Genomic DNA, 20,813 nt, shown 5'->3' with positions numbered 1-20,813 from the left:
CAGGTGTACACACGGGTGCTCACACACACACAAACTACACCCTTTTTGGCTCCTACCTTAAAACACACTGTGCGCTGTCGATCTTACGTGCTGCACAACAATGTTTAATATTTAGTATTTACTGTTATATTCACATAGATCATCATGGTGTTGTTTATTCTATTGCTCTAGTCTTCTTCGGTTTGTTTTCTTTTTTCTTTCTCAACAAGTGATCCAGGAAAAGAAAAAGAGAGAAAAAAAAGGACACAAAGACAAAGGTGATGAAGCAGATTTTCATAGTCTTTTCTTTCTATCTCTTTTCTCCTTTTTTCCCCCTCTCCTTCTGTTAACTTTCTTCTGAACTTTTCTTCTTGTTTTTCTTTCCCGTCCCCGAGTCCAGTCTGGCCTGATTACAATAACTTAGAATAAAAATAACTAATAAAGATCAAATAAACTACGAAAAAAAATATATATATAAGACCTTGGCAGTTGACAGGTAAGTGAAACCAGTCCATAAAATCTAATCCTGATGTGTCGCATTACATAATAGATCTGCCATTTGGGTATTTAGTCATGGACTGCATTGGCTTGCTGTCTCCCTCAAAGTCTGGTAACTTGTGCCAGGCTATCACTGTCAAGCAACTTAATCTTTGCATTTCATTGCAACCAAATCAGTGGTAAAAACATTACCATCCACAAACCTAAGGTGCTCTAGAGCGCTTCCAACAAACAGTTGTTTCTTTGCCGCTCGGATGAGGGTAAGCGCCAACAACAGGTTTCATTGATCACAGTTTTTTTTCTAATACCTTATCACACCTCATTGAGCACTATATAGATGTTAGAGATGCTCAACACATCAAGCAACGCTTTTACTGTGTTTTCCCTGATAAGAGAGAACAGCTGGAGAAAGCGATACAACACATGCTAGATAACAGAACAGAAAACTTCAAATCCAGCTGGATATCTCTCAGTTTACTAGTTAAAAAAAAAAAAATTCCACATTTAGACAGATTTCAGAAAGGTAAACACTGTTACAAAAGCAGATGTGTTTCCGTTGCCATTCATGGACAATTGCGTTGACCACATTGGTTTAGCCAAATTTGTGAGTAAATTTAAGGATGCTGGCAGGTCCCTCTGTTTCCTAGAGCCGAGCCGCTCTAATAACATTAACCAGTCTCACTTCCTACAAGGTGATGCCTTTTGGTTTGCGCGTAATATCCCAGCAACATTCCAGTGGCTTATGAACCATGTGGTGACTATTCTCTCTGATTGTACTGCGTAACTTGATGATATGGTCATATGATTAACGGAAAAACATCTGCAGGCAGCACGTGTATTGTTTGACTGTGAATTTGGCCAAATGTGAGTTTTCTATTGCTACAGTTACCGGTCTGGGATAAGTTGTTTGTCTAGTGGTAGCAAACGTCCTCAAAGACAGAACTTAGCATGATGGGGTATTGCAGAAGCTTTTTAAAAGCTTCTCTGCAGCAGTTGCAAATTGCATTGACCCTCAATGACCTCTTGAGTTCAAAAGTTAAGGTTTTTGAAAATGTCAAAGCTCTCTTGCATTCCTCACCTATATTGGCAGCTGATATGACATGTTTTTGATTTTTTTTTTCCTTTTCAGTGTGTTTCAGTTGAAATATTTGATTCTGAGATGTGTATCTTGGATCTGTCAGAGTGTATACTGACTGTAATCCCCTTACTTTTTGTGTTCCCTCCAGCCCTGCTGTACTTGTGATTCTGTGATTAATTTTCCCAAATTGATACACATGTCAAGGCCACATGTGAATTTTTAAAGGCTGGAACACAGAACTCCCAGCTGTGTAAGAAAGTGTTTCCAACATCTCTTATTTTCTTCTGCTAATAAAGTTTAAGGCAGCCCCTACAATCAAAATAGGGCTGGGTATCGTCACTGATTTCTAGAATCGATTCAATGCCGATTCACAAGGTGCCGAATCGATTTGATCCACGATTCGATTTAATTCGATTCAATTCAATTCGATTTGAATCTGGGAAATTTTGACAGAAATATTATAATTCAGATCAGTACATTTACATATTTTTGTATCTATAAAAAGGAAGCTGACACACGCAAGACTTTATCAAAGGTGTGAGCATCACAGCAGATGCCTTTGTGTCAAAGTAGCTGAGGATAAAACACAGAAAAACATGAAGGTGATTTTTCCTGGCCTGGGATTTTATAAAAATATTCTGCAGTACATCAAAAACGAAAGAAAACCATTAATCAACACATGAACATTATCTCTGAAGTTACAGCGGTTTTATTAGAGACACGGCTAAGCGTTTTGCATTTTGCATAATTTTAAAAAGTTTAAATTTGTTCAGTATTGAACGGCAGAAATTAGGTTTTCTTTTCGGAAGTATATAAAACGAAAAAAAAAAACTGTCGGCCGACAGCGCTGTATACAACGTAGACTTGTGCGTAACAAGCAAGCGAATAATGAAGAAAACAGATTTTTAGACGGGAAACTGTTCTTGAAGTACAGAGAGAGAGAGAGAGAGCTGTGCATCGTGGTCGAAGCAAAACAGTAAAAGTCAGAGTGAATACATGACGATGTTTATGTGAAGCGTAGTTTGGATCTTCTTTTGCTGCTGGTTCGGTCAATATTGTTTGGAGAGACATCAAACTAACAGCTTTAGAATCAGCGCATAAAGGGCGGGAACACAAAGTGCGGACCCGCTGACAGATCAGAATCAGCGAGCTGTCGGCTTTCAGCCCCGACCGTGAGAAAGGCGACATCTAACTGATTCTGATCCGCGGGTTTTGTCTTTGTGCAGAAGCCGTGTTCCTGCTCTCATTTACTGTCTTAGCTGTTTGGTGGTTGTTGAAAGTTTGTGAGATTTCACCAGAGATTCTGGCATTTTGGGCAAAATAAATTTATATTAAAAAATCGATTCAGGATTTTAATGAATCGATTTTACGTTATCCAAGCCAGAATCGATTTTAATCGATAAATCGATTATAAAAACCCACCCCTAAATCAAAATGTAAAACACCTGGATGATGTAGGAAACACAGTAAACAAACAAGCAAATAAATAAATGAATGCTTTATTTACTGGATAAAAAGGTGGAGTTCTAGATTATCAAAAATACCTGAATTTCATTCATCACAGCTAAAGCATAAACTTCTTGGAGGTTGTGTTAGAACAGTTAACCACACAACCAGCCATATTGTGGCATGTTGGGAACAGTTTGTTGTAATCTCCTGCCTTGGAACACAGTTTGTTGTTGAGTTTAAGGGAATTGTGTTTACTGTGCCTGTTATAGTTATGCAGCTGTTATAGTTGTGTTACTGCCAACCAAATCAAATCAAATCAAATCAAATCAAATCACTTTTATTGTCACATCACATGTGCAGGTACATTGGTACAGCACATGTGAGTGAAATTCTTGTGTGCGAGCTTCACAAGCAACAGAGTTGTGCAAAATACAATAATGTAAACAAGCAAAATACAAGAATGGCTACATCTGAAACTAATAAATATATGTACAATATATAATAGTATATGCATTTCTGGATGTGTATACTAAAATTTTTTCTACGTGTGTGTGTGTGTGTGTGTGTGTGTGTGTACACATATTTTACAAATTAAATAGAGTAAACAATAAATAAAATATATAAAAATATACAGAGTTGAGACATGTGCAAAACAGTGGCATTACTGTACAGTATGGAGTGCATAATGTTAAAGTTCCAGTAGTGAAGCTGAGGTGTCTATGAAGTGTTCAGCAGTCTGATGGCCTGGTGGAAGAAGCTGTCTCTCAGTCTGCTGGTACGGGACCGGATGCTGCAGAACCTCCTTCCTGATGGAAGCAGTCTGAACAGTTTATGGCTGGGGTGACTGGAGTCCTTGATGATCCTCCCCGCTTTCCTCAGGCAGCGCTTCCTGTAGATGTCTTGGAGGGAGGGAAGCTCACCTCCAATTATCCGTTCAGAGCACCGCACTACTCGCTGGAGAGCTTTGCAGTTGTAGGCGGTGCTGTTGCCATACCAGGTGGTGATGCATCCAGTGAGGATGCTCTCAATGGCACAGTGATAGAAGGTCCTGAGGATGCGGGGGCTCATGCCGAATCTTTTCAGTCTCCTGAGAAAGAAGAGGCGCTGCTGCGCCTTCTTCACTGTTTTGTTTGTGTGTACTGACCACGTAAGATCCTCAGCCAGATGTACACCAAGGAACCGGAAGCTGCTCACTCTCTCCACAGCAGCGCCGTTGATGGTGATGGGGGTGTGTACTTCTCTGCACCTCCGGAAGTCCACTATCAACTCCTTTGTCTTTGCGACATTGAGGGTGAGATGGTTGTCTTGACACCAGTGGGTCAGGGCGCTGACCTCCTCCCTGTAAGCCGTCTCATCACTGTTGGTGATAAGACCCACCACTGTAGTGTCGTCCGCAAACTTCACAATGATGTTGGAGTTGTTAGTGGCTGTGCAGTCGTAGGTGTAGAGTGAGTATAGGAGAGGGCTCAGTACACACCCCTGTGGAGCACCAGTGTTCAGTGTGATGGGGGATGAGGTGATGCTGCCCAGTCTGACCACTTGGCGTCTGTCAGACAGGAAGCTAAGGATCCAGCTGCAGAGGGAGCTGCTCAGTCCTAGATCCTGCAGTTTCCTGTCCAGCTTCGAGGGAACGATGGTGTTGAATGCTGAGCTGTAATCTACAAACAGCATTCTCACATACGTGTCTCTCTTCTCCAGGTGTGACAGGGCAGTGTGTAGTGTCAGGGCTATGGCATCATCAGTGGACCTGTTGTGGCGGTATGCGAACTGTAGAGGGTCCAGTGAGTCGGATAGTGCAGAGCAGATGAAGTCCCTGACCAGCTTCTCGAAGCATTTGCTTACGATGGGGGTCAGGGCTACAGGTCGCCAGTCGTTCAATGAGGAGATGGTGGAGGATTTGGGTACAGGGACGATGGTGGCCATTTTGAAGCAGGCTGGGACTACAGACAGAGAGAGGGAAAGGTTGAAGATGTGCGTGAACACTCCAGCCAGCTGAGCCGCGCATGACTTGAGGACGCGGCTGGGGACCAGTAGCTTTGCGTGCGTTCACCTTCCTGAAGCACCTCCGCTAATCCTCCTCAGACACAGTGTGCGCACTGACGTCATCCGCGGTGCGCACACTGTCCGGTCTCATGGTGTTCGTTGTGTCGAATCTAGCGTAGAATACGTTTAGATCCTCACACAGAGAGGCCGTGGTCTGCGGTGTGCTGGTTTTCCCTCTAAAGTCTGTGATCGTGTTTAGTCCCTGCCACATACTCCGAGGGTTGTCAAACTGTTGCTCCACCCTGTCCCTGTACTCACGTTTGGCTGCTTTGATCGTCTTACGGAGTTGGTAATGTGCGTGTTTGTAGTCCGATGTGTTCGCGGAGGCAAAGGCGGTGCTCCGTGCCGCCAGTGCCGCGCGAACATCTCCGTTAATCCAGGGTTTTTGATTTGGGAAGGATTTAACTGTTCTGGATGGGACGACATCTTCCACGCATTTCCTGATAAATCCGCAAACTGAGTCTGTGTATTCATCAATGTCCCTAGCAGCCACGTGAACCAGTGTTGGGACTAACGCGTTATTAAGTAACGCGTTACAGTAACTACGTTATTATTGCGGTAACGAGCACGGTAACTAGTTATTATGCCAAAATCAGGAACGCGTTACTCGTTACTGGGATTTAGATAGGGTCGTTACTCGTTACTTCGTGTGGTGGCTATCGCGGAGTTTCCACAGATTCAGTAATATTAGCAAGTGGTGGGGGCCAGCAGGTGGATGAAGGAAAAGGGACGCAGACGCGAGGCGGCCGCCGGTCCAAGTGTGAACTGAACTTCAGGTAAGAAGTTATGACCTGCAGTCCATCTGGGTCAGATATAAACCAAGTTTAGGTGGAGTTTATTTTTGTTATTCTGACTTTTTCCGTACTGCGTGCTAGCTAGCATGACGGAGTTTCTATACAGCTGGGTGGTGCTATGAAGTTAATGATGTTGAACTTTATTTTGTTCATAAGTTATTAGAGTTGCCAACCGTCCCGTCTGGTATTCAGAGAAAATATTACGCGTTTCTTATTGAGGTGAAAAGGAACAGTTTGTCCCGTAATTCAGCTACAATGAAAAAGACACAAAGCTGGAGTTATTCTGTGTTTACGCTACACAGCTGCCTCTTCTTCTTTCATTCTCTCCCCCTCCCTCTCCCGTTTCTACTTCAATCATGAAAACTGATCAATGATCAGCTGATCGTCTTTTCTCTCTTGTTTGTTTATCGCTCACTTTGCGCCGAAAGAGGAAACCAGCGGATGTCGCGCTAAACAAAAGCAGCACGTTTAAGCTTGATCAGCTGTTGTTAGAATTTATTTAATATTAATTTCTAGTATCAGCTGATGTTTGCTGGAGCCACAGCTGCAAAAAAGCTGCTGGTCATGATATGGTTTGGTTATCTGGTGAGAGGGAAACATGAAGATGAAACCAGGAGATGTCCTTACTGAATCATCAGAGCTGAACAGGTGATGGAGAAACAGGTTTACCTTTTAGGTGACATGAATGAGTTGAAGGGAAGTTATGAACTGTTTCTGAGAGACAAATAACCCCAGGATCCTTTTTTAGGTAGCTGACAGCTGGTAACTGTGCAGGTGCGGATCTAGCAAAGTGTTGCCAGGGGGGCATGTAGGGCATTAACAGGGAAAGGGGGGCACAAAGAAATACTTTTCTTTCTTATTCTCATTTAAAATATCGAGCTTTTAAAAAATAATTATCTGAATCTTACAACAAACGATTGATAGATTGATGCATATATACCATCAAAACAGTGTACATCACTGTCACAACAGTGTTTGTTTTCATTCAAAGGCTTTATGATTTTTCCTATAATGGTGGGCCGGTCTCTAGTCAAAATGCCCGGGACGATTTTTTTGTCCCAGTCCAGCGATGTATGCAGCTTATCTGCAGTCTGGTGTTACCTACATCTTCCTATTCAGAAGGCAGAATTTCCGAGTTCTGAGTACAATCGAAAGCACCACGACTGCAGTTTTTGTGTTGGATGTAAAAGGCGCACATGACGCTGTGACATAGGCTAGAATCATGGCAGCAGTCAATGACGGTCCAGGCGTGGGATTTCTCTCGTGGAAATATGCACATTATCTTTTTCTTTCTATTGGTAGGTGGCACAGTGCACTTGTGGCAAGTAAGCAAGCTAGAAGACTGGCAAAGTTATGGAAGCAACACATTAACAAGAGAATTCTGAGTAAAACCAAAGTTACTTTCCCTAGTAACTAGTTACTTTGAAAGTAACGAATAACTTGAAGTAACTGAGTTACTTTTGAGAGAAGTAACTAGTAATGTAACTAAGTTACTATTTTAAAGTAACTTACCCAACACTGCTGCCAACACTACAGTGCTCTTTTATGGTTTGCAAGTGTTGTTGAAAAGAGATGTTGCACCATCGGTGAAGCTTTTGCAGGGTTAATGACCACCTTGGAACTGCAGTGTTAAAGTGTACATGAAACACTTTATGTATTAAGGCTAATTTACAACACGGAGCAACTCTAAAAAAGAATGCAGCTTAAATCTAGCTTCAGTGTTAACTCTATGATGATTTTTTTAGAGTAGGGTTCTATGGTATAAATTAGCATTAACACATGAACTGCTTAATGCCACCTTAAATGCAGGGGTTATCGTGACACCTGAAGCTCGGGTGTTTCTGTGAGTTCTTACCTTAGTAACTCCTAACCTCACCACAATATTCTTAGTCTGAACATTCATGCCCCAAATGCTCCAGAGGACATGAAAACTACAAACATGGCAGAAAAGTCTAAATCTGTCACCCCAAATTGTAGCTGTGACACTTACTGCTGTGTCTAGACACCTGCCAATCAAAACAGCCATGTCCCTAACAATATCATCCATGTGGAGGGTTAGAAAAGCCAGCCAGCCTATGATGGGAGAAATTAGACTTAAACTGTTTTCATAGAAGTGTGTAAAATATGCCTTTTAAAGCTATAAATGTAGACATTTTAACATAGGAGTCTATAGGCACTGATTCGGTTTTGCTGTTAGCTTCAGGTGGTCTTTATAGGAATTGCAGTTTTCTGGCATTTCCTCAATACCTTTATTTTTCAGCTGGTTTCGGAGGCTGTTGCTTAACTGGGAGGGTGTAGGGGGATTGGTAATATTCAAAATATCAATTTCAAGCAACCCGAGTTTTATGAAAAACACTGAAAAATGTTCACAGGTCAAATTAGTTTACAACTGTGGACAGCAATGGACTTATTTTTCAATATGTGTGCGAGTCAACCTCGGCTAAACAAAATCTGCACAAATGGAAAGGGAGAAGGGGTTTGATGTATAAAAACAAAAGCTGGCAATTTTGAAAAAACAAAACAAAACAGAGTGTGTATTGTGCTAAAATGCATTCTGGAGAAAATAAATGATACATTGCCATGACTTAATAACTCTTCTCTGTGGAAATTCCAGAGAATTCTGAGAAGACTTGAAGGGGAAAAAATGAAAATTTGTCTGACCGTGCTGACTGACCTGCTGTTATGTATTTTTTTCAACCTACAATCTTTGTTTAGATTGGCAAACGTTATCTTCTGAGGAAATCTCACAAACATTATCAGATGATGACAACATATTTCCCCAAACATTTTATCTGCTGGAACATGTTTTTCTCAGCCAATTGGCTTACAACCCTGTTTAAAAGATGATTAGATGAAGCTGCCATGGTCTCTGTTACCTGCTCAACTTCTTTGTTATATATATGCTGCCTGAAACTGTATTAATTTTTCTCTCTTTTTTAAATGTTTTTGAAACTTTTTAAATACAATAGCTCGTAGTGCACTCGGTAACCTGCTGTTGTTTTCCAGTAAACTATGCTGATCATTGCAAAATCACTACAGCACTTTACTATTCGTTCAGCCTACTTGACATAGGGTGTGTAATGAATCACTGAAGAAGTATAGTAGTTCCTCTGTGTGTGTGTAGGTGTGTGCGTGCGTGTGTGCGTGTGTGTTTTTGTAGCAGGCGCTCACTATTGGTCTTAGCTAAGCTCTCTCTCTCCCTCTCTCTCTCTCGCTCTCCAGGGGAGGGTCACGTCACACCCACTACCAGACTGTCAAACACAACGAGGACTACAAATAGGGCAGAGAGCAACAGAGAGACACATAAAATTCCTTTCTCAGCTGAAGACTGCCTGAATACACAGTTTGGTCAACGAGCACAGAAATAGTCATGGCTCAAGGTAAGTTGTATGGTGCCTCCTTACTAATTTTATGGTGATGTTATCTTTTGCACGAAGAGGTCTTTAATACGTAGAATTTGTTAGAAATAGTTAAGACCTTACTCAGTATTAAAAAAAAATCAATATTGTTACATGTGTTGTTTTGAGTCATTCATTCGGGTCAGCATGGGTGTTCATTATTATCCCACTATGTCTATGTTAATGTGACTGTGATGTTTAGTTACAGATTTTTGTAGAGAAGTGCATGTTTAGGAGGTGAAACTTTCACTCTTAACCTGCAGGCACGGTGTCAAAGATTTCCACTGCTGTCTGAAGTCATCACTATTCACTTCAGCACCGTACTGCTGTATATAGTGATGTCACATTTTCATCAAGGATCTGAAGATCTAAAAAAATGTTTCACCTTTATATTTGAGAAGATGATTGCCTTCCAAGGTCCCTAACACTTAATAATAGCAGCTGAGAGCAGCTGGTGCTTCCACTACTTAACCAGTGCTATCTTTATAGGCTCACAGAGGACCAAGAAAGAATTCGGATGGTGCTGCTAAGAAATTCATAACTCCACAAACAGCACGTCATTTCTGTTTAATAGGAATCCCTAATCATTCAAAAACAAAAAAAGTTGCCCACCTGTGTGTGAAGTCAAACACCGCAACATACCAAAAATATCTGTGGAGGGCAGCTGGACACTTTAATAGCAGCCTAACCGTCTGCCAGCGCACCTCCGAACAAATTGTAGTTGGTCATGCTTACACTAACTTCTTATAAATAAGCAACATTTGTTTTCCATATGCTGAATGTGCACAGAGCATTTATTTAAATCTGAATGAACTTTTGAAGGAGAACCTCAGTCAACATGGGTGTCTCCTTGAAGACTGAAAAGTTCTTTAACTTCAGAGTGTTTTTCCCTGTTTATTTTTCCAGGATTTTAAACAGTGTCGACTGTACCAGCTCATGCACACTTGTCCCCAGCTAGATTTTGTGTAATTTTCCTTATGAGGCTCATAGTGGCCTCAGTGATGCTAACCATGATCCACACATCACGGGGGGGCGGGACTGTGACGTGTGGCTCATGGTTGGTAGACTGGAAGTGGAGAGTGGGTGTGTTCAGTATGTAAACGTTAGAAAAGAAGGGAGGGTCGAAGCTTAGGAATTTTGGCCCATTCAGTTTAAAATGGAGTGCTGTCCTTATAATTTACGCAACCCTGCAGGATAAACTGCAACCCAGTGACATGCATTCAGTTTGGCTTCACACCACACATGCATACCATATGACATACCAAAGCTGCTCCGCTTTAAATGAAACATTATGTTCAATTACGGGAGCAAATCAAAATACTTGCCTTTTGTACTATCAACGTAGCCACAACAAGCCTCCAGAGCCCTGCAGAGAGGATGATGTCAGTTCCCCACTGCACCATTAGCCTGTTGTCTCTAAGGGTTTAAGGTGACAGACATCCATGTGTTATTAATCTAAGTAATTGTTTTCACATTGTGTAAGCTGAGGGCATGTTTTATTGGACTTTCTTGTCTCCAGATGGCTCCTATATAACTTGACATAATAATTGTGCTTCAGTGCAATGCTTACATTTTTTTTTCAAATATGTGTTGATTGGTTTGGGATCATGAACAGACTAAACAGAAAAGCCCTCATTATGCTCTGACTACACTCTCCAGCTGTGTCAGAATACACTGCACTAACGTGTCTTCAGTTAAGACCGGACTAAGTTCAAGATCAGTAAAACATCAGAGCCATGCCAAATACTGAGGAATGAGCCCCTATGGATTTCATGTAAAACCGCAGGAACTTTTTCTAGTCGAGCCTTTGTTTACTTAAGTCTCTCCTAGCCCTGTGACTACCACCTCATGTCTGTTTCAAGCATTATGTTTGCAAGGAATAATACATAGGGAGAGGCTAACATGACATGTCACAGTGCAGATGAGGAGTGGTTACACAGCAGCAAGAGAATCTCTGAGTCATCATATAGGTGGGCCTTTAATCAAAGGGTGGGATTCTTTAAGTTACAAAGGACACTGGAGCGTGAAGGGAGTGACTGTCTGGGTTTAGCTTCTGGTAAATTAATACAGGAAGATCTGTCAGATAATATCATCCTTGAATGTTGGAAAAGACAGAGCATCCTACAGTCTGCAGTTTAATTTCAAAGTGAAGTCATCACAAGCAGAAGGAACAAACAAAGCAGTTGTTTTATGTTTTTTAGATTATGTGCCACATCCACAGCTGCGACACAGGAAATCCAGACCTTGTTAACTGCACTTTTTCAGTTAATTGATCATTTTTTTAAAAGTATTTGTTGGACATTTTTGATTTTATTAGAGTTCCCGATGTCCTACACAGCAAATAGGTTTCATAAAGCTTCCACTTTTTTGCGACATTGCATGAGCTCCATATGCATAGAGGTATATTTTTTCCTATCATTATAAGAAACAAGGACATGACTAATGAGCTAAAACATGTCTATGCTTCACAAATCTAAATGATTATTCTGGACTAAAAATCCAACTTTTTAGGTCAGCATTGAGAGAAATTACTAGGTAAGAGATGTTTTTAGAAGTAAAAATTGTAAGTATGGATATGTCAGTATTGTTTAATATAAATAGCATTTACACTGTATAATTTCTGTCAGTAGTTGTGTAGCAGCTGTGTGTACTCAGCTAAATGTGCTGCAGACAGTGTTTGATTATTGTAAATATATTATATGCAGATACTCTTTTACTCTTTGTGTTTTTTTTCTTGATCTGCATTTTTATAAAGAATAATAGAAACTCTCATTACCAAGATGGTTCTTTATAGACTATACTGCATATTTTAAATACTACTTAAATACTTTCTTTTTTTATTCATGTTTTTTTCCCTCCCTCTCTCCATTTTAGCTCTGGACATTGATCGCTGGAACTTGGAGTGCGAGTTCAACAACACTGACCATCGCACCGATCTCAATGGTATTGATCGTCTCATTGTGAGGAGAGGCCAGCCTTTCTCAATCAGCCTGTACCTTCGCTCTGGAAGCTACCAGCCAGGAGTCAGCTCACTTGATTTTGTTGCAGAAACAGGTACTGCTCCTGATTCTTGTATTATAATATTTATATCATATACATGTGTTCTTTTATAAAGTTTATATGGTCTGTATCAAAACAATTGAAAAATTGAATGAATAAAACTTTCCCTACACAATAGGAATAGGAAAAGCATTGTGTCCTCTCATTCAGGAAGTTAGCAGCAACTTGAAACCATTTATTACCATGTGTTTATGCTGTCACTATTTTCATTGTTGCCTATTCAAGAATGAGAAGGGAAAGAAACAAAGTTTATGGAAAGGGAAGTCATGTTCCCGTCTTCAGCGATCAGCAATAGTGCAACACCCTTTTCACACTGGGCTCAGTTACAGTAGCTGAAAGATGTTTCCATTTCTATCCTCTATGACCTTAGTTGTTATTCTTTGCAGCCCTAGAAACTGCATCTTAAATTTTTTGCAGTACAAACAGTGAAAACTCTCTGTCTCTTGTCCTCTTCTAATATTTGGATAAGTCTCTTATGAAGAGCATGATAAGTCAACTTGTTGCAGACCATCGAATGAAACTCTTTAAACAGGAAATGTTGCTCGCCAAGAGGAAAGCGTGTGTATAATCACAGATAATGATATCAGCCTTTGAAAGTCGAATGTGTTTTAATGGATAAGAGCGGCACCGTTCATCCCCCCCAGTGTGTGAGCCAAAAGCTTGCCCTTGCTTTAGCTGGCTGAGTGGGAGACGTCAAAGAGTTGGCTCTGTGGATTAAAGTGAACACAAATGATTTTAAATTCGTTTAACACAGCAGAATTTAGGAATGAATTACTAATCTATTATGATATCCACAAATCAGAAGACATACCAAAGATTACTAGAATAAACTTGATAAGGGCTGAGAATACTTTAAGTTTACATTCCCTAGCTACGACTGTTTCACTAGGATCTCTGCCTCTTCTTTCAGACTCAGACTTCTAACTATATTTGGGGTTTCATGCAGGTCCTCAACCCTCTGAACAGTATGGCACCAGGGCCTCTTTTGGTCTGTCTGCCAGCATTGACACTTCCTGCTGGAGTGCTGCTGTCACCAGTCCACCCGGAGACATGGTGGCCCTGTCGATCTGCTCTGCACCAGATGCGCCTATAGGCCGCTACACCCTGACCCTGGGGCGCTCTGCGAGGATCGAGTTCATCCTGCTCTTCAATCCCTGGTGTCCAGGTGGGTAAACAGAAGCTGTCGCGCAAGGGGCTCTTGTTAAGACTCACTTTGATGATCATGTTTCACACTAGAGTGGTGTTGGTGCAGGAACTTTTCAGTTGCACGAGTGAAGAGACCATTTAAGGGAACGGTTGCATAGTCAAACAACTATGTTGTGATTTTTAAGCAATAGTTCAGCCTTGAGCTGAATATTCCTTTGTTGGAATAGTTTTGAAGCACTGGATTGAAAGTGAATGAAAGAGAAAGATTGAAAAAGAGGATTATAGACAGAAGACAGCTGTAACATGTCAGCTACTTCACTTGTGTTTACTTTTGAGCTGAGCTAGCACTAACCTTTCCAGCAGCAGCCTGTAGTCTTTCCTTTGGTACATAATAGTATTTTACACTCTTGTGTTTTCAATAGGCAGTTTCCAATAGTTAAAGACCAGCAGTACATCATTTACACCCTAGTTAGGACACGTATTAAGGCATGTATTAATGTTTGTAATGTCTCCTGGCAACAGGTGATGCAGTATACATGGACAACAAGGAGAATTTGGCAGAGTATGTCTTAGCTCAGGATGGGATCATCTTTCGAGGAGCCTACAAACATCCCATACCTACTCCCTGGAATTTCGGACAGGTGCCAGCAACAACACTGACACAATCAGCCTGCCTACATTATCCACATAATAGGTTATATTAGTTCACACAGTGCTAGAGCGGTGAGGGAGTGAACCGCACTCATTCTGATAACAGAAAAATACATCTACTTGTGAAAGAATTAATGAAATGCTACATACCAAAAAAAACACAACTCTAAAAATTGGATGGTGGATACATAAAGAGGGTGGACAGCATGATAAAGTAGTATTTTCTTTAGTAGGATCCTGAGAGCCAGAAGATAATGTTTTCCTATTCTGGTTTTTTAAGCACTCCCTTTCTACAATTCAGTTTCCAGAGGACAGTTTCCCTTCTTCCCTTATCAGAGAAATTAGGATCATTTGTTACTTTGATGGACTGTCTAATCTTAAAGAATCTCTCCTAACCTATTGAACTGGCTGTAACTGGGACCTGGTACATTCAGATGCTAGGGTATTTGGATCATGCCATGAACACAGATATTTCAGCCCAGTTTCAATAGAGTTGATTTCTAGTGAAAATACTCCTATTTCCCCGACTAGATATTGTAATGAAAAACTTCAGAGCACTAACTCAGCGGTCCCCAAGCTTTTTTGCGCCTCGGACCGGTTTGTGTCCGACAATATATATTGTTGTGTTACAACAAAATAAAACCAGTGGAGGTACCAAAAAGAAGAAGATTTATTCATAACACAGGGGAAAAGACCCAGGGAAACTGAGTTAACAATAAAACTGATAAAAAAAAACCCCAATAAAAACCCTGAAAATCGTGAATTTCACACCCAAGCCTCAACTCTTGCTACCTGGTGACGGGTTTGTACTTGCTCGGCCAACTCCTTTGAGCTTTCACTTTACTGTTATAATATCAGCCTCTTTCACCTGGCAACTCATCCCCAGACAGCTATACGTCTGACTCCCCTTCTATAAATGAGAGCTGGAAGTCCTGCTGTCCACTACAAAGACACTGAATAAAAGTTTTGTTTTGAAAGTGCTAAAATTACTGTAAATTTCTGAGCTCTTGGTAAAATAAAGACAAGAATGTAATAATGAAGAACCAATTTTTAACAAAAGAATAATAATATCAGATCACTTAACCTCCCTTGTGGCAATAAAATGCAGCATCAATAGAAAGCCCAGGATGTCCTCTTTACACTGCAGTAGGCCTGAGATACAACACATATACTTTGGTTGATGTATAGGTCTCAAACTTGCATCCCTCACAGAGGGCAAGAATGAATTGTTGAGTGTTAGGAGGTTAATGGATGGTGCGTTCCATCAGTTTTTCCATGGCGTGACTCTTCAAAAGCTGGTATCTCTTCCTCTGAGTTTTTACCTTCCTGCTTTAATGCCTGAATATCCTCCACATCATGCCCTGCCAGAAATCAGTCTGTTTCCCCTTTAAAATTCTGAGTGAAGTCCCTTTAGTCCTCTGCTTCCTGAAGTATGGACATAGGTTGAATTTGAAGGCAGTAAGCCCTGCTGTCCACTACAAAGTATACTTTAAATCACTGTAAATGTGATTTTTAGCAGCAGAAGCACAATATCTGCAAAAATAAAGGATAACCTCCCTTGTTATAAAATGTGGAAGCCTTAATGCCCGTCATTCTGAATGAAAACAGTATTGTATATGAATGATTGGGTATGCTCAAAGTTTTGACTTGCATTGTATTTCAGATTTGTTGTATTTATTTATTTTTATAAAGCATGTGCCTGCCATGACATGCCTAGTTTTGTTATTTTTCCGCTCACACTTAATCTGCAGTTATGTGTCTTATGTTGCGGTACAGTTTGAAAGTGGAATCCTGGATGTCTGTCTGAGGATTCTCGATATGAATCCTAAATATCTGAAAAATCCTGGCAAGGACTGCTCAGGGAGAAGAAATCCCATTTACGTGTCCAGAGTGCTGAGTGCTATGGTTTGTCCTTTTGACTTCTCGATATTCTTTCATTTTGAGAGAGTATTGTTTCTCTTTGTTAATTTTCATAGACACGTTTCTTTTGTCTGGCAGGTGAATTGCAATGATGACAAAGGGGTGTTGCTGGGAAAATGGACAGGTGACTATGAAGGAGGCGTCAGCCCCATGTTATGGAAGGGAAGTGTGGAAATCCTGCGCAACTGGGACACACAAGCCTGTCAGCCTGTTCGCTATGGACAGTGCTGGGTGTTTGCTGCAGTGGCCTGCTCAGGTAAGATAGCACAGAGCCAGGCTTGGTAGCCTATCTCTAAAAACCGCTTGCTTAGACTCAAGCAGACAAAACATTATATCCTACATATAAGCACATATTTATGATATGCATTTTGTTCATCTTTTAAATATGATAATACTTAAGTTATTGTTAAACCTTGTCAGTTTCCAGGGCCCTGGGCATCCCCTGCCGACTTGTGACCAACTATCTGTCTGCACATGACACCAACAGCAACCTGGTGATTGAACGCTATGTCAATGAAAATGGAGAACTCATTCAATCCAAAGAAATGATCTGGTGAGAACTCTTTTAAGTTGACTCACAAATGGTGGGACAGCTCACAGATTCAATTCAAATCACCGACTATCTTGAAATGAGAGAATCCGCAGGCTATACTCAGCGTGAATCTGTTGTGTCATGGGGCAAGTGTGAAGACCTGAGTTACTTTGGTTAGGGCAGCTGGGTCTGGAGTAATGAAGAGGTGTGGCAAGGGTGGCCATAATGTTTTTGCATGTGATGCATGGTTGTAATACATATAACCATGCAGTATGTTTCTATTATGCTATCCAGCTTATGGTATGCATTGTATCTACAGGAACTATCACTGCTGGGTAGAGAACTGGATGACTAGACCTGACCTTAAACCTGACTTTAATGGTTGGCAGGCCTATGACCCCACGCCTCAGGAGAAGAGTGAAGGTAAGAAAGACTGTCCATCAAAAGCATGTTGTTTTATCAAGTAACGTGCTCACCGTGTCTTTCCCCCCGTTTCCCTCAGGGGTGTACAGCTGTGGCCCCATCCCTGTCAGAGCCATTAAGGAAGGTGAGCTCACATTCAAGTACGATGCCCCCTTTGTCTTCGCTGAGGTCAATGCTGATGTGATCACATTCATGAAGAAGAAGGATGGCAGCACATCGAAAGTTTCTTCCAATGCACTCGTTGGCCAAAAGATCAGCACCAAGAGTGTGGGCAGTGATGCCAGAGAGGACATCACTCATCTCTACAAATACCCTGAAGGTAGATCAAACTTTTAGCACTCCAGCTGAATCAAATAAGTTCTTTCTCTTTTGAAAAAAATAGATATTTACCCAAGATGTACTATTTAAACACTTGTTTGCAATGCATAGAGGGATTTACCATGCATGCCTCATCCAACATGGTCTCACGTGTTTGCATTCATTGCACTTTTACCCAGTTTTTCACCAGCTGTAACATATCTTCTCATTCTGCATTGTATAGTTTTTACACACACCGTAAGTGTGTATGGAAATCATTCCCTCATACCTGTAGGTAAAACCAGGGTCACTTTCTAGCTACATTCCTGAATTGCTTATCAGTGTTTGCATTCCCCCTATTGTACATAAAGTCAACTCAGAACACCCTTAGGCTCATTTACTCCTACACACACTTTATCACTTTGGTTCAAATATACTGTAGAAATTGATTATAAAGCATATGGGCCGAGGCTTCTGTTATTTAAGCCATGATGTCGCTTCAATACTCACAGGATCTGCTGAAGAGCGGGAGGCTTTTAAGAAAGCTGACCATCAAAACAAACTGCTCCAGCAGCAACAGAATCAAGGCCTGCACCTCAATATCAAGGTGACATCAGATATGAGGAAGGGCTGTGACTTTGATGTGTTTGCTGTGGTTACTAACAACACACAAAGTGAGAAGAAGTGCCGCCTGTTGTTTGGATCCTGCGCGCTGTCCTATAATGGGTTTATGGGAGGGAATTGCGGCTTCAAAGATCTACTCAATGTTGAGCTTTCCCCTGGAGGAGGTAAGTAAGCTCACCGCTGATAGAGAAGGTTAGTACAGACTTTTCTTTTCACTGTAAGTTTAAAATATAATGTCTACGTCCTTCCAGAGAGGAAAGTTCCACTAAGGCTGAACTACTCCAAATACGGTGGTCAGATCACTGATGACAACCTAATCCGTCTGGCAGCTCTGCTGCTGGACTATACCACTGGAGATACAACACTGGCAGTGAGAAATGTTGTACTGGACAACCCTGAAATCAAAGTCAGGGTGAGTAGCAAGATATGTGACAAAATACAAACTTTTGGGGTCTTTAAAACCCAGAAGTGACCTGAACAAATATAACCAATGTCATGCATGATTGTTATGAGATAAGCAGCATTATGAGCTTCATCTGAGAGTGATCATAATTTTTGGCCTGTTTCTGAACAGATCCTGGGAGAACCAAAGGAGAATCGGAAGCTGGCTGCAGAGATCACCCTTCAAAACCCTCTGCCAGAGAGACTGGAGAACTGCTGCTTCAGCATCGAAGGGGCCAACCTGACAGGGGGAGGCATCATTACTGAGAGGTCATTAAGCCATTAAGATATTTGTCTTTTTTCAAGACAACCTTTTAAAAATTATTACTGTCCGTAATGGAAATGTTACTTCCCAATTTGAATTATGAGATTTGTGTCATATTGTTTCACGTTTTGCTGCCAAGTCTCAGTTCAGCACCCGAATGTCTGGCTGAATGTGCTGCTGTTTAGTCAGGACAGGAGGTCACTGGAGCAGGCAGGAGAGAAAATAAATTACCAAATGGATTCCTTATGACTGCTCAACAGAAGAAGATAGGAGGAGTATCTCCTCATTGAGTGTTTGAACAGTGTCCAATAATTTACTTTACATAAATCCAGCTTTGTGTTTCTGACTCCATGACTGATGAGCAATGTGCCTGCTATTTTTTTTTACCACGACTATGTTTAGCCAAACTCTTCAGAGCAATTCAAACACTTCAACTCCAACTGCACCATTGCCATAAATAGTCACAAGTATCATGGTTTGTTTGACAGCAGGAATTATTGAAATGTCTATGCAATCACAGGACTGTGATATAAACCTTCTGGTGTTGCCTCAAAAGTAATATTTAAACCTTTTTCCTGCAGGCTGGGACCAGTGGGACCTGGGGAAGATGCCAAGGTGAAAATCTACTTCACACCCACCCATTCTGGACTGAGAAAGCTGGTGGTTGACTTCGACAGTAACAAGCTGTGTCATGTCAAGGGCTACAGAAACGTGATTATTGGAAAATAAAGCCTTTCAATGTCCGTAATCCATTAAATGGAATTATTCTTACTCTTTTTTTCAGACCAGGCATTTAAAGATTAGACAATGAATCGAGTTTAGTGCCTTTCTGCTCCAGTGCTTTCTTACTGTCTCCTCTCTTGTTTATTAGGGATTACTATGTGGATATATACTTTAGTCTGAGCCCAATTTTTTTTTTTACTGTGATTTATGAATGCTTTGTACTCACCGATGCCAGCCACAGTCTGATGATTTTAGGTATTATGTGTTATTTGACAAAATTAAAAATCTTGTTTGCCAGTCAGTAACAGCCTTTGTTTCCACGTGACTGAGAATGCAATGTGTAGGTTTTTGTTTGCGTATTATATGACAGTCAACACATTTGGACTAACTACAGCAAAGGCAATATGGAGGAGCTGTGTTTATGATGCTTTTTCTCTTGTTGTTTATATACAGTAAATATTTCCCTGGCTAATCACAGCCAATCCTGAATATTTTATTTTACTCATGGGATCCATTTCCACATGCACACTGTGACTCTGCAAATATTCCTTTTATGGTAGCATCTCTGTCCCCAGTAAACATGCTGGCATTAGTTCCCCGTATGTACTGAGATTACAAATGAATACTTCAAACACACTTTGGAAGCTAATCTTTTGTCTCCTAACACATTACATCATTTAATGACCCTGTGTTATTACTGCAATGAAAGCTTTACTTAAAACAAGGATCATCATAATCTCCTCTCACTTATAAATCCTTCATCACTGATTATACTCAGACTGAGCTGTGGAATATTCTGCAAGTTACTACATGCCAGTTTCCTTTATATTCTTTTCTCAATTCCTCTGTAGTCAGAGAGACAAAAAAAAGACAGTTGATTAACTTAAAAAAAAAAAAATGCATATCTGCTTTTTCAGCCCCATTTCTCATGCACCTCTTTTTCCATGTCTACTTAGGCTCCTGTAGCTGTGCTCTCTGGCACCTGTTCCCTTTCATCTGCCTCTCACGGCTCCAGTGTTTGTCCTCCAAAAACTTCTAAATGAGCAGAGAGGGCTCTAGCTTTATGACACAATTATCAATTATCATTGTATTAGACAGCTGCAGATCACAGTACTGAACTGGAACACAGCCACAGACCTGTAAAGCTTATTCACCATTTAACAGTGCAAGATACCACAGATATATCTCAAATATGCTACAAGCTCATATCACGAGCAGGCTGAACTCTTTAATTTGTGCCGTGCATTTAAAGAAAGCATCAGTATTCCTGTTTTTTTCTTCCCTCTAAAGGCACGAGTGCATGGAAGTGTCTCTGCATGTTTGTGACTTACTGCATTTCAAAGCTTGGAGGAAGCAGTGCTCTCTGCTGGTCAGGGAGATAAACTGTTAAGAAAAAGAAAGCCTGCAAAGCTTTTGAAGAATGCACTGTTTGTGTTGCACAGTAGCTGGCAGCACAACACAATCTGTCAGCCGTTTGTGGCAGCTCGGAATA

General features: G+C 40.9%; 1 protein-coding gene across 1 annotated transcript; it reads left to right on the top strand.

Annotated features, from left to right (window-relative positions):
• The first annotated feature begins 9,091 nt into the window (after positions 1–9,091).
• Positions 9,092–19,798, top strand: tgm2b (transglutaminase 2b). The gene is made up of 13 exons (XM_040029001.1): positions 9,092–9,221; positions 12,114–12,293; positions 13,246–13,464; positions 13,968–14,086; positions 15,873–16,001; positions 16,095–16,272; positions 16,437–16,569; positions 16,868–16,971; positions 17,051–17,290; positions 17,781–18,056; positions 18,144–18,304; positions 18,467–18,603; positions 19,180–19,798. Exons 1-13 carry the CDS (start codon positions 9,212–9,214, stop codon positions 19,325–19,327), a joined length of 2,034 nt encoding a protein of 677 aa, XP_039884935.1. The 5' UTR covers positions 9,092–9,211; the 3' UTR covers positions 19,328–19,798.
• Positions 19,799–20,813: the final 1,015 nt, after the last annotated feature.

Source organism: Simochromis diagramma, unplaced genomic scaffold, assembly GCF_900408965.1.
Source record: "Simochromis diagramma unplaced genomic scaffold, fSimDia1.1 OVJJ01000483.1, whole genome shotgun sequence".
Classification (NCBI taxonomy): Eukaryota; Metazoa; Chordata; class Actinopteri; order Cichliformes; family Cichlidae; genus Simochromis; species Simochromis diagramma.
The sequence above is the reverse complement of the archived record's forward strand: the minus strand, read 5'-3'. Positions and strand labels throughout refer to the sequence as shown.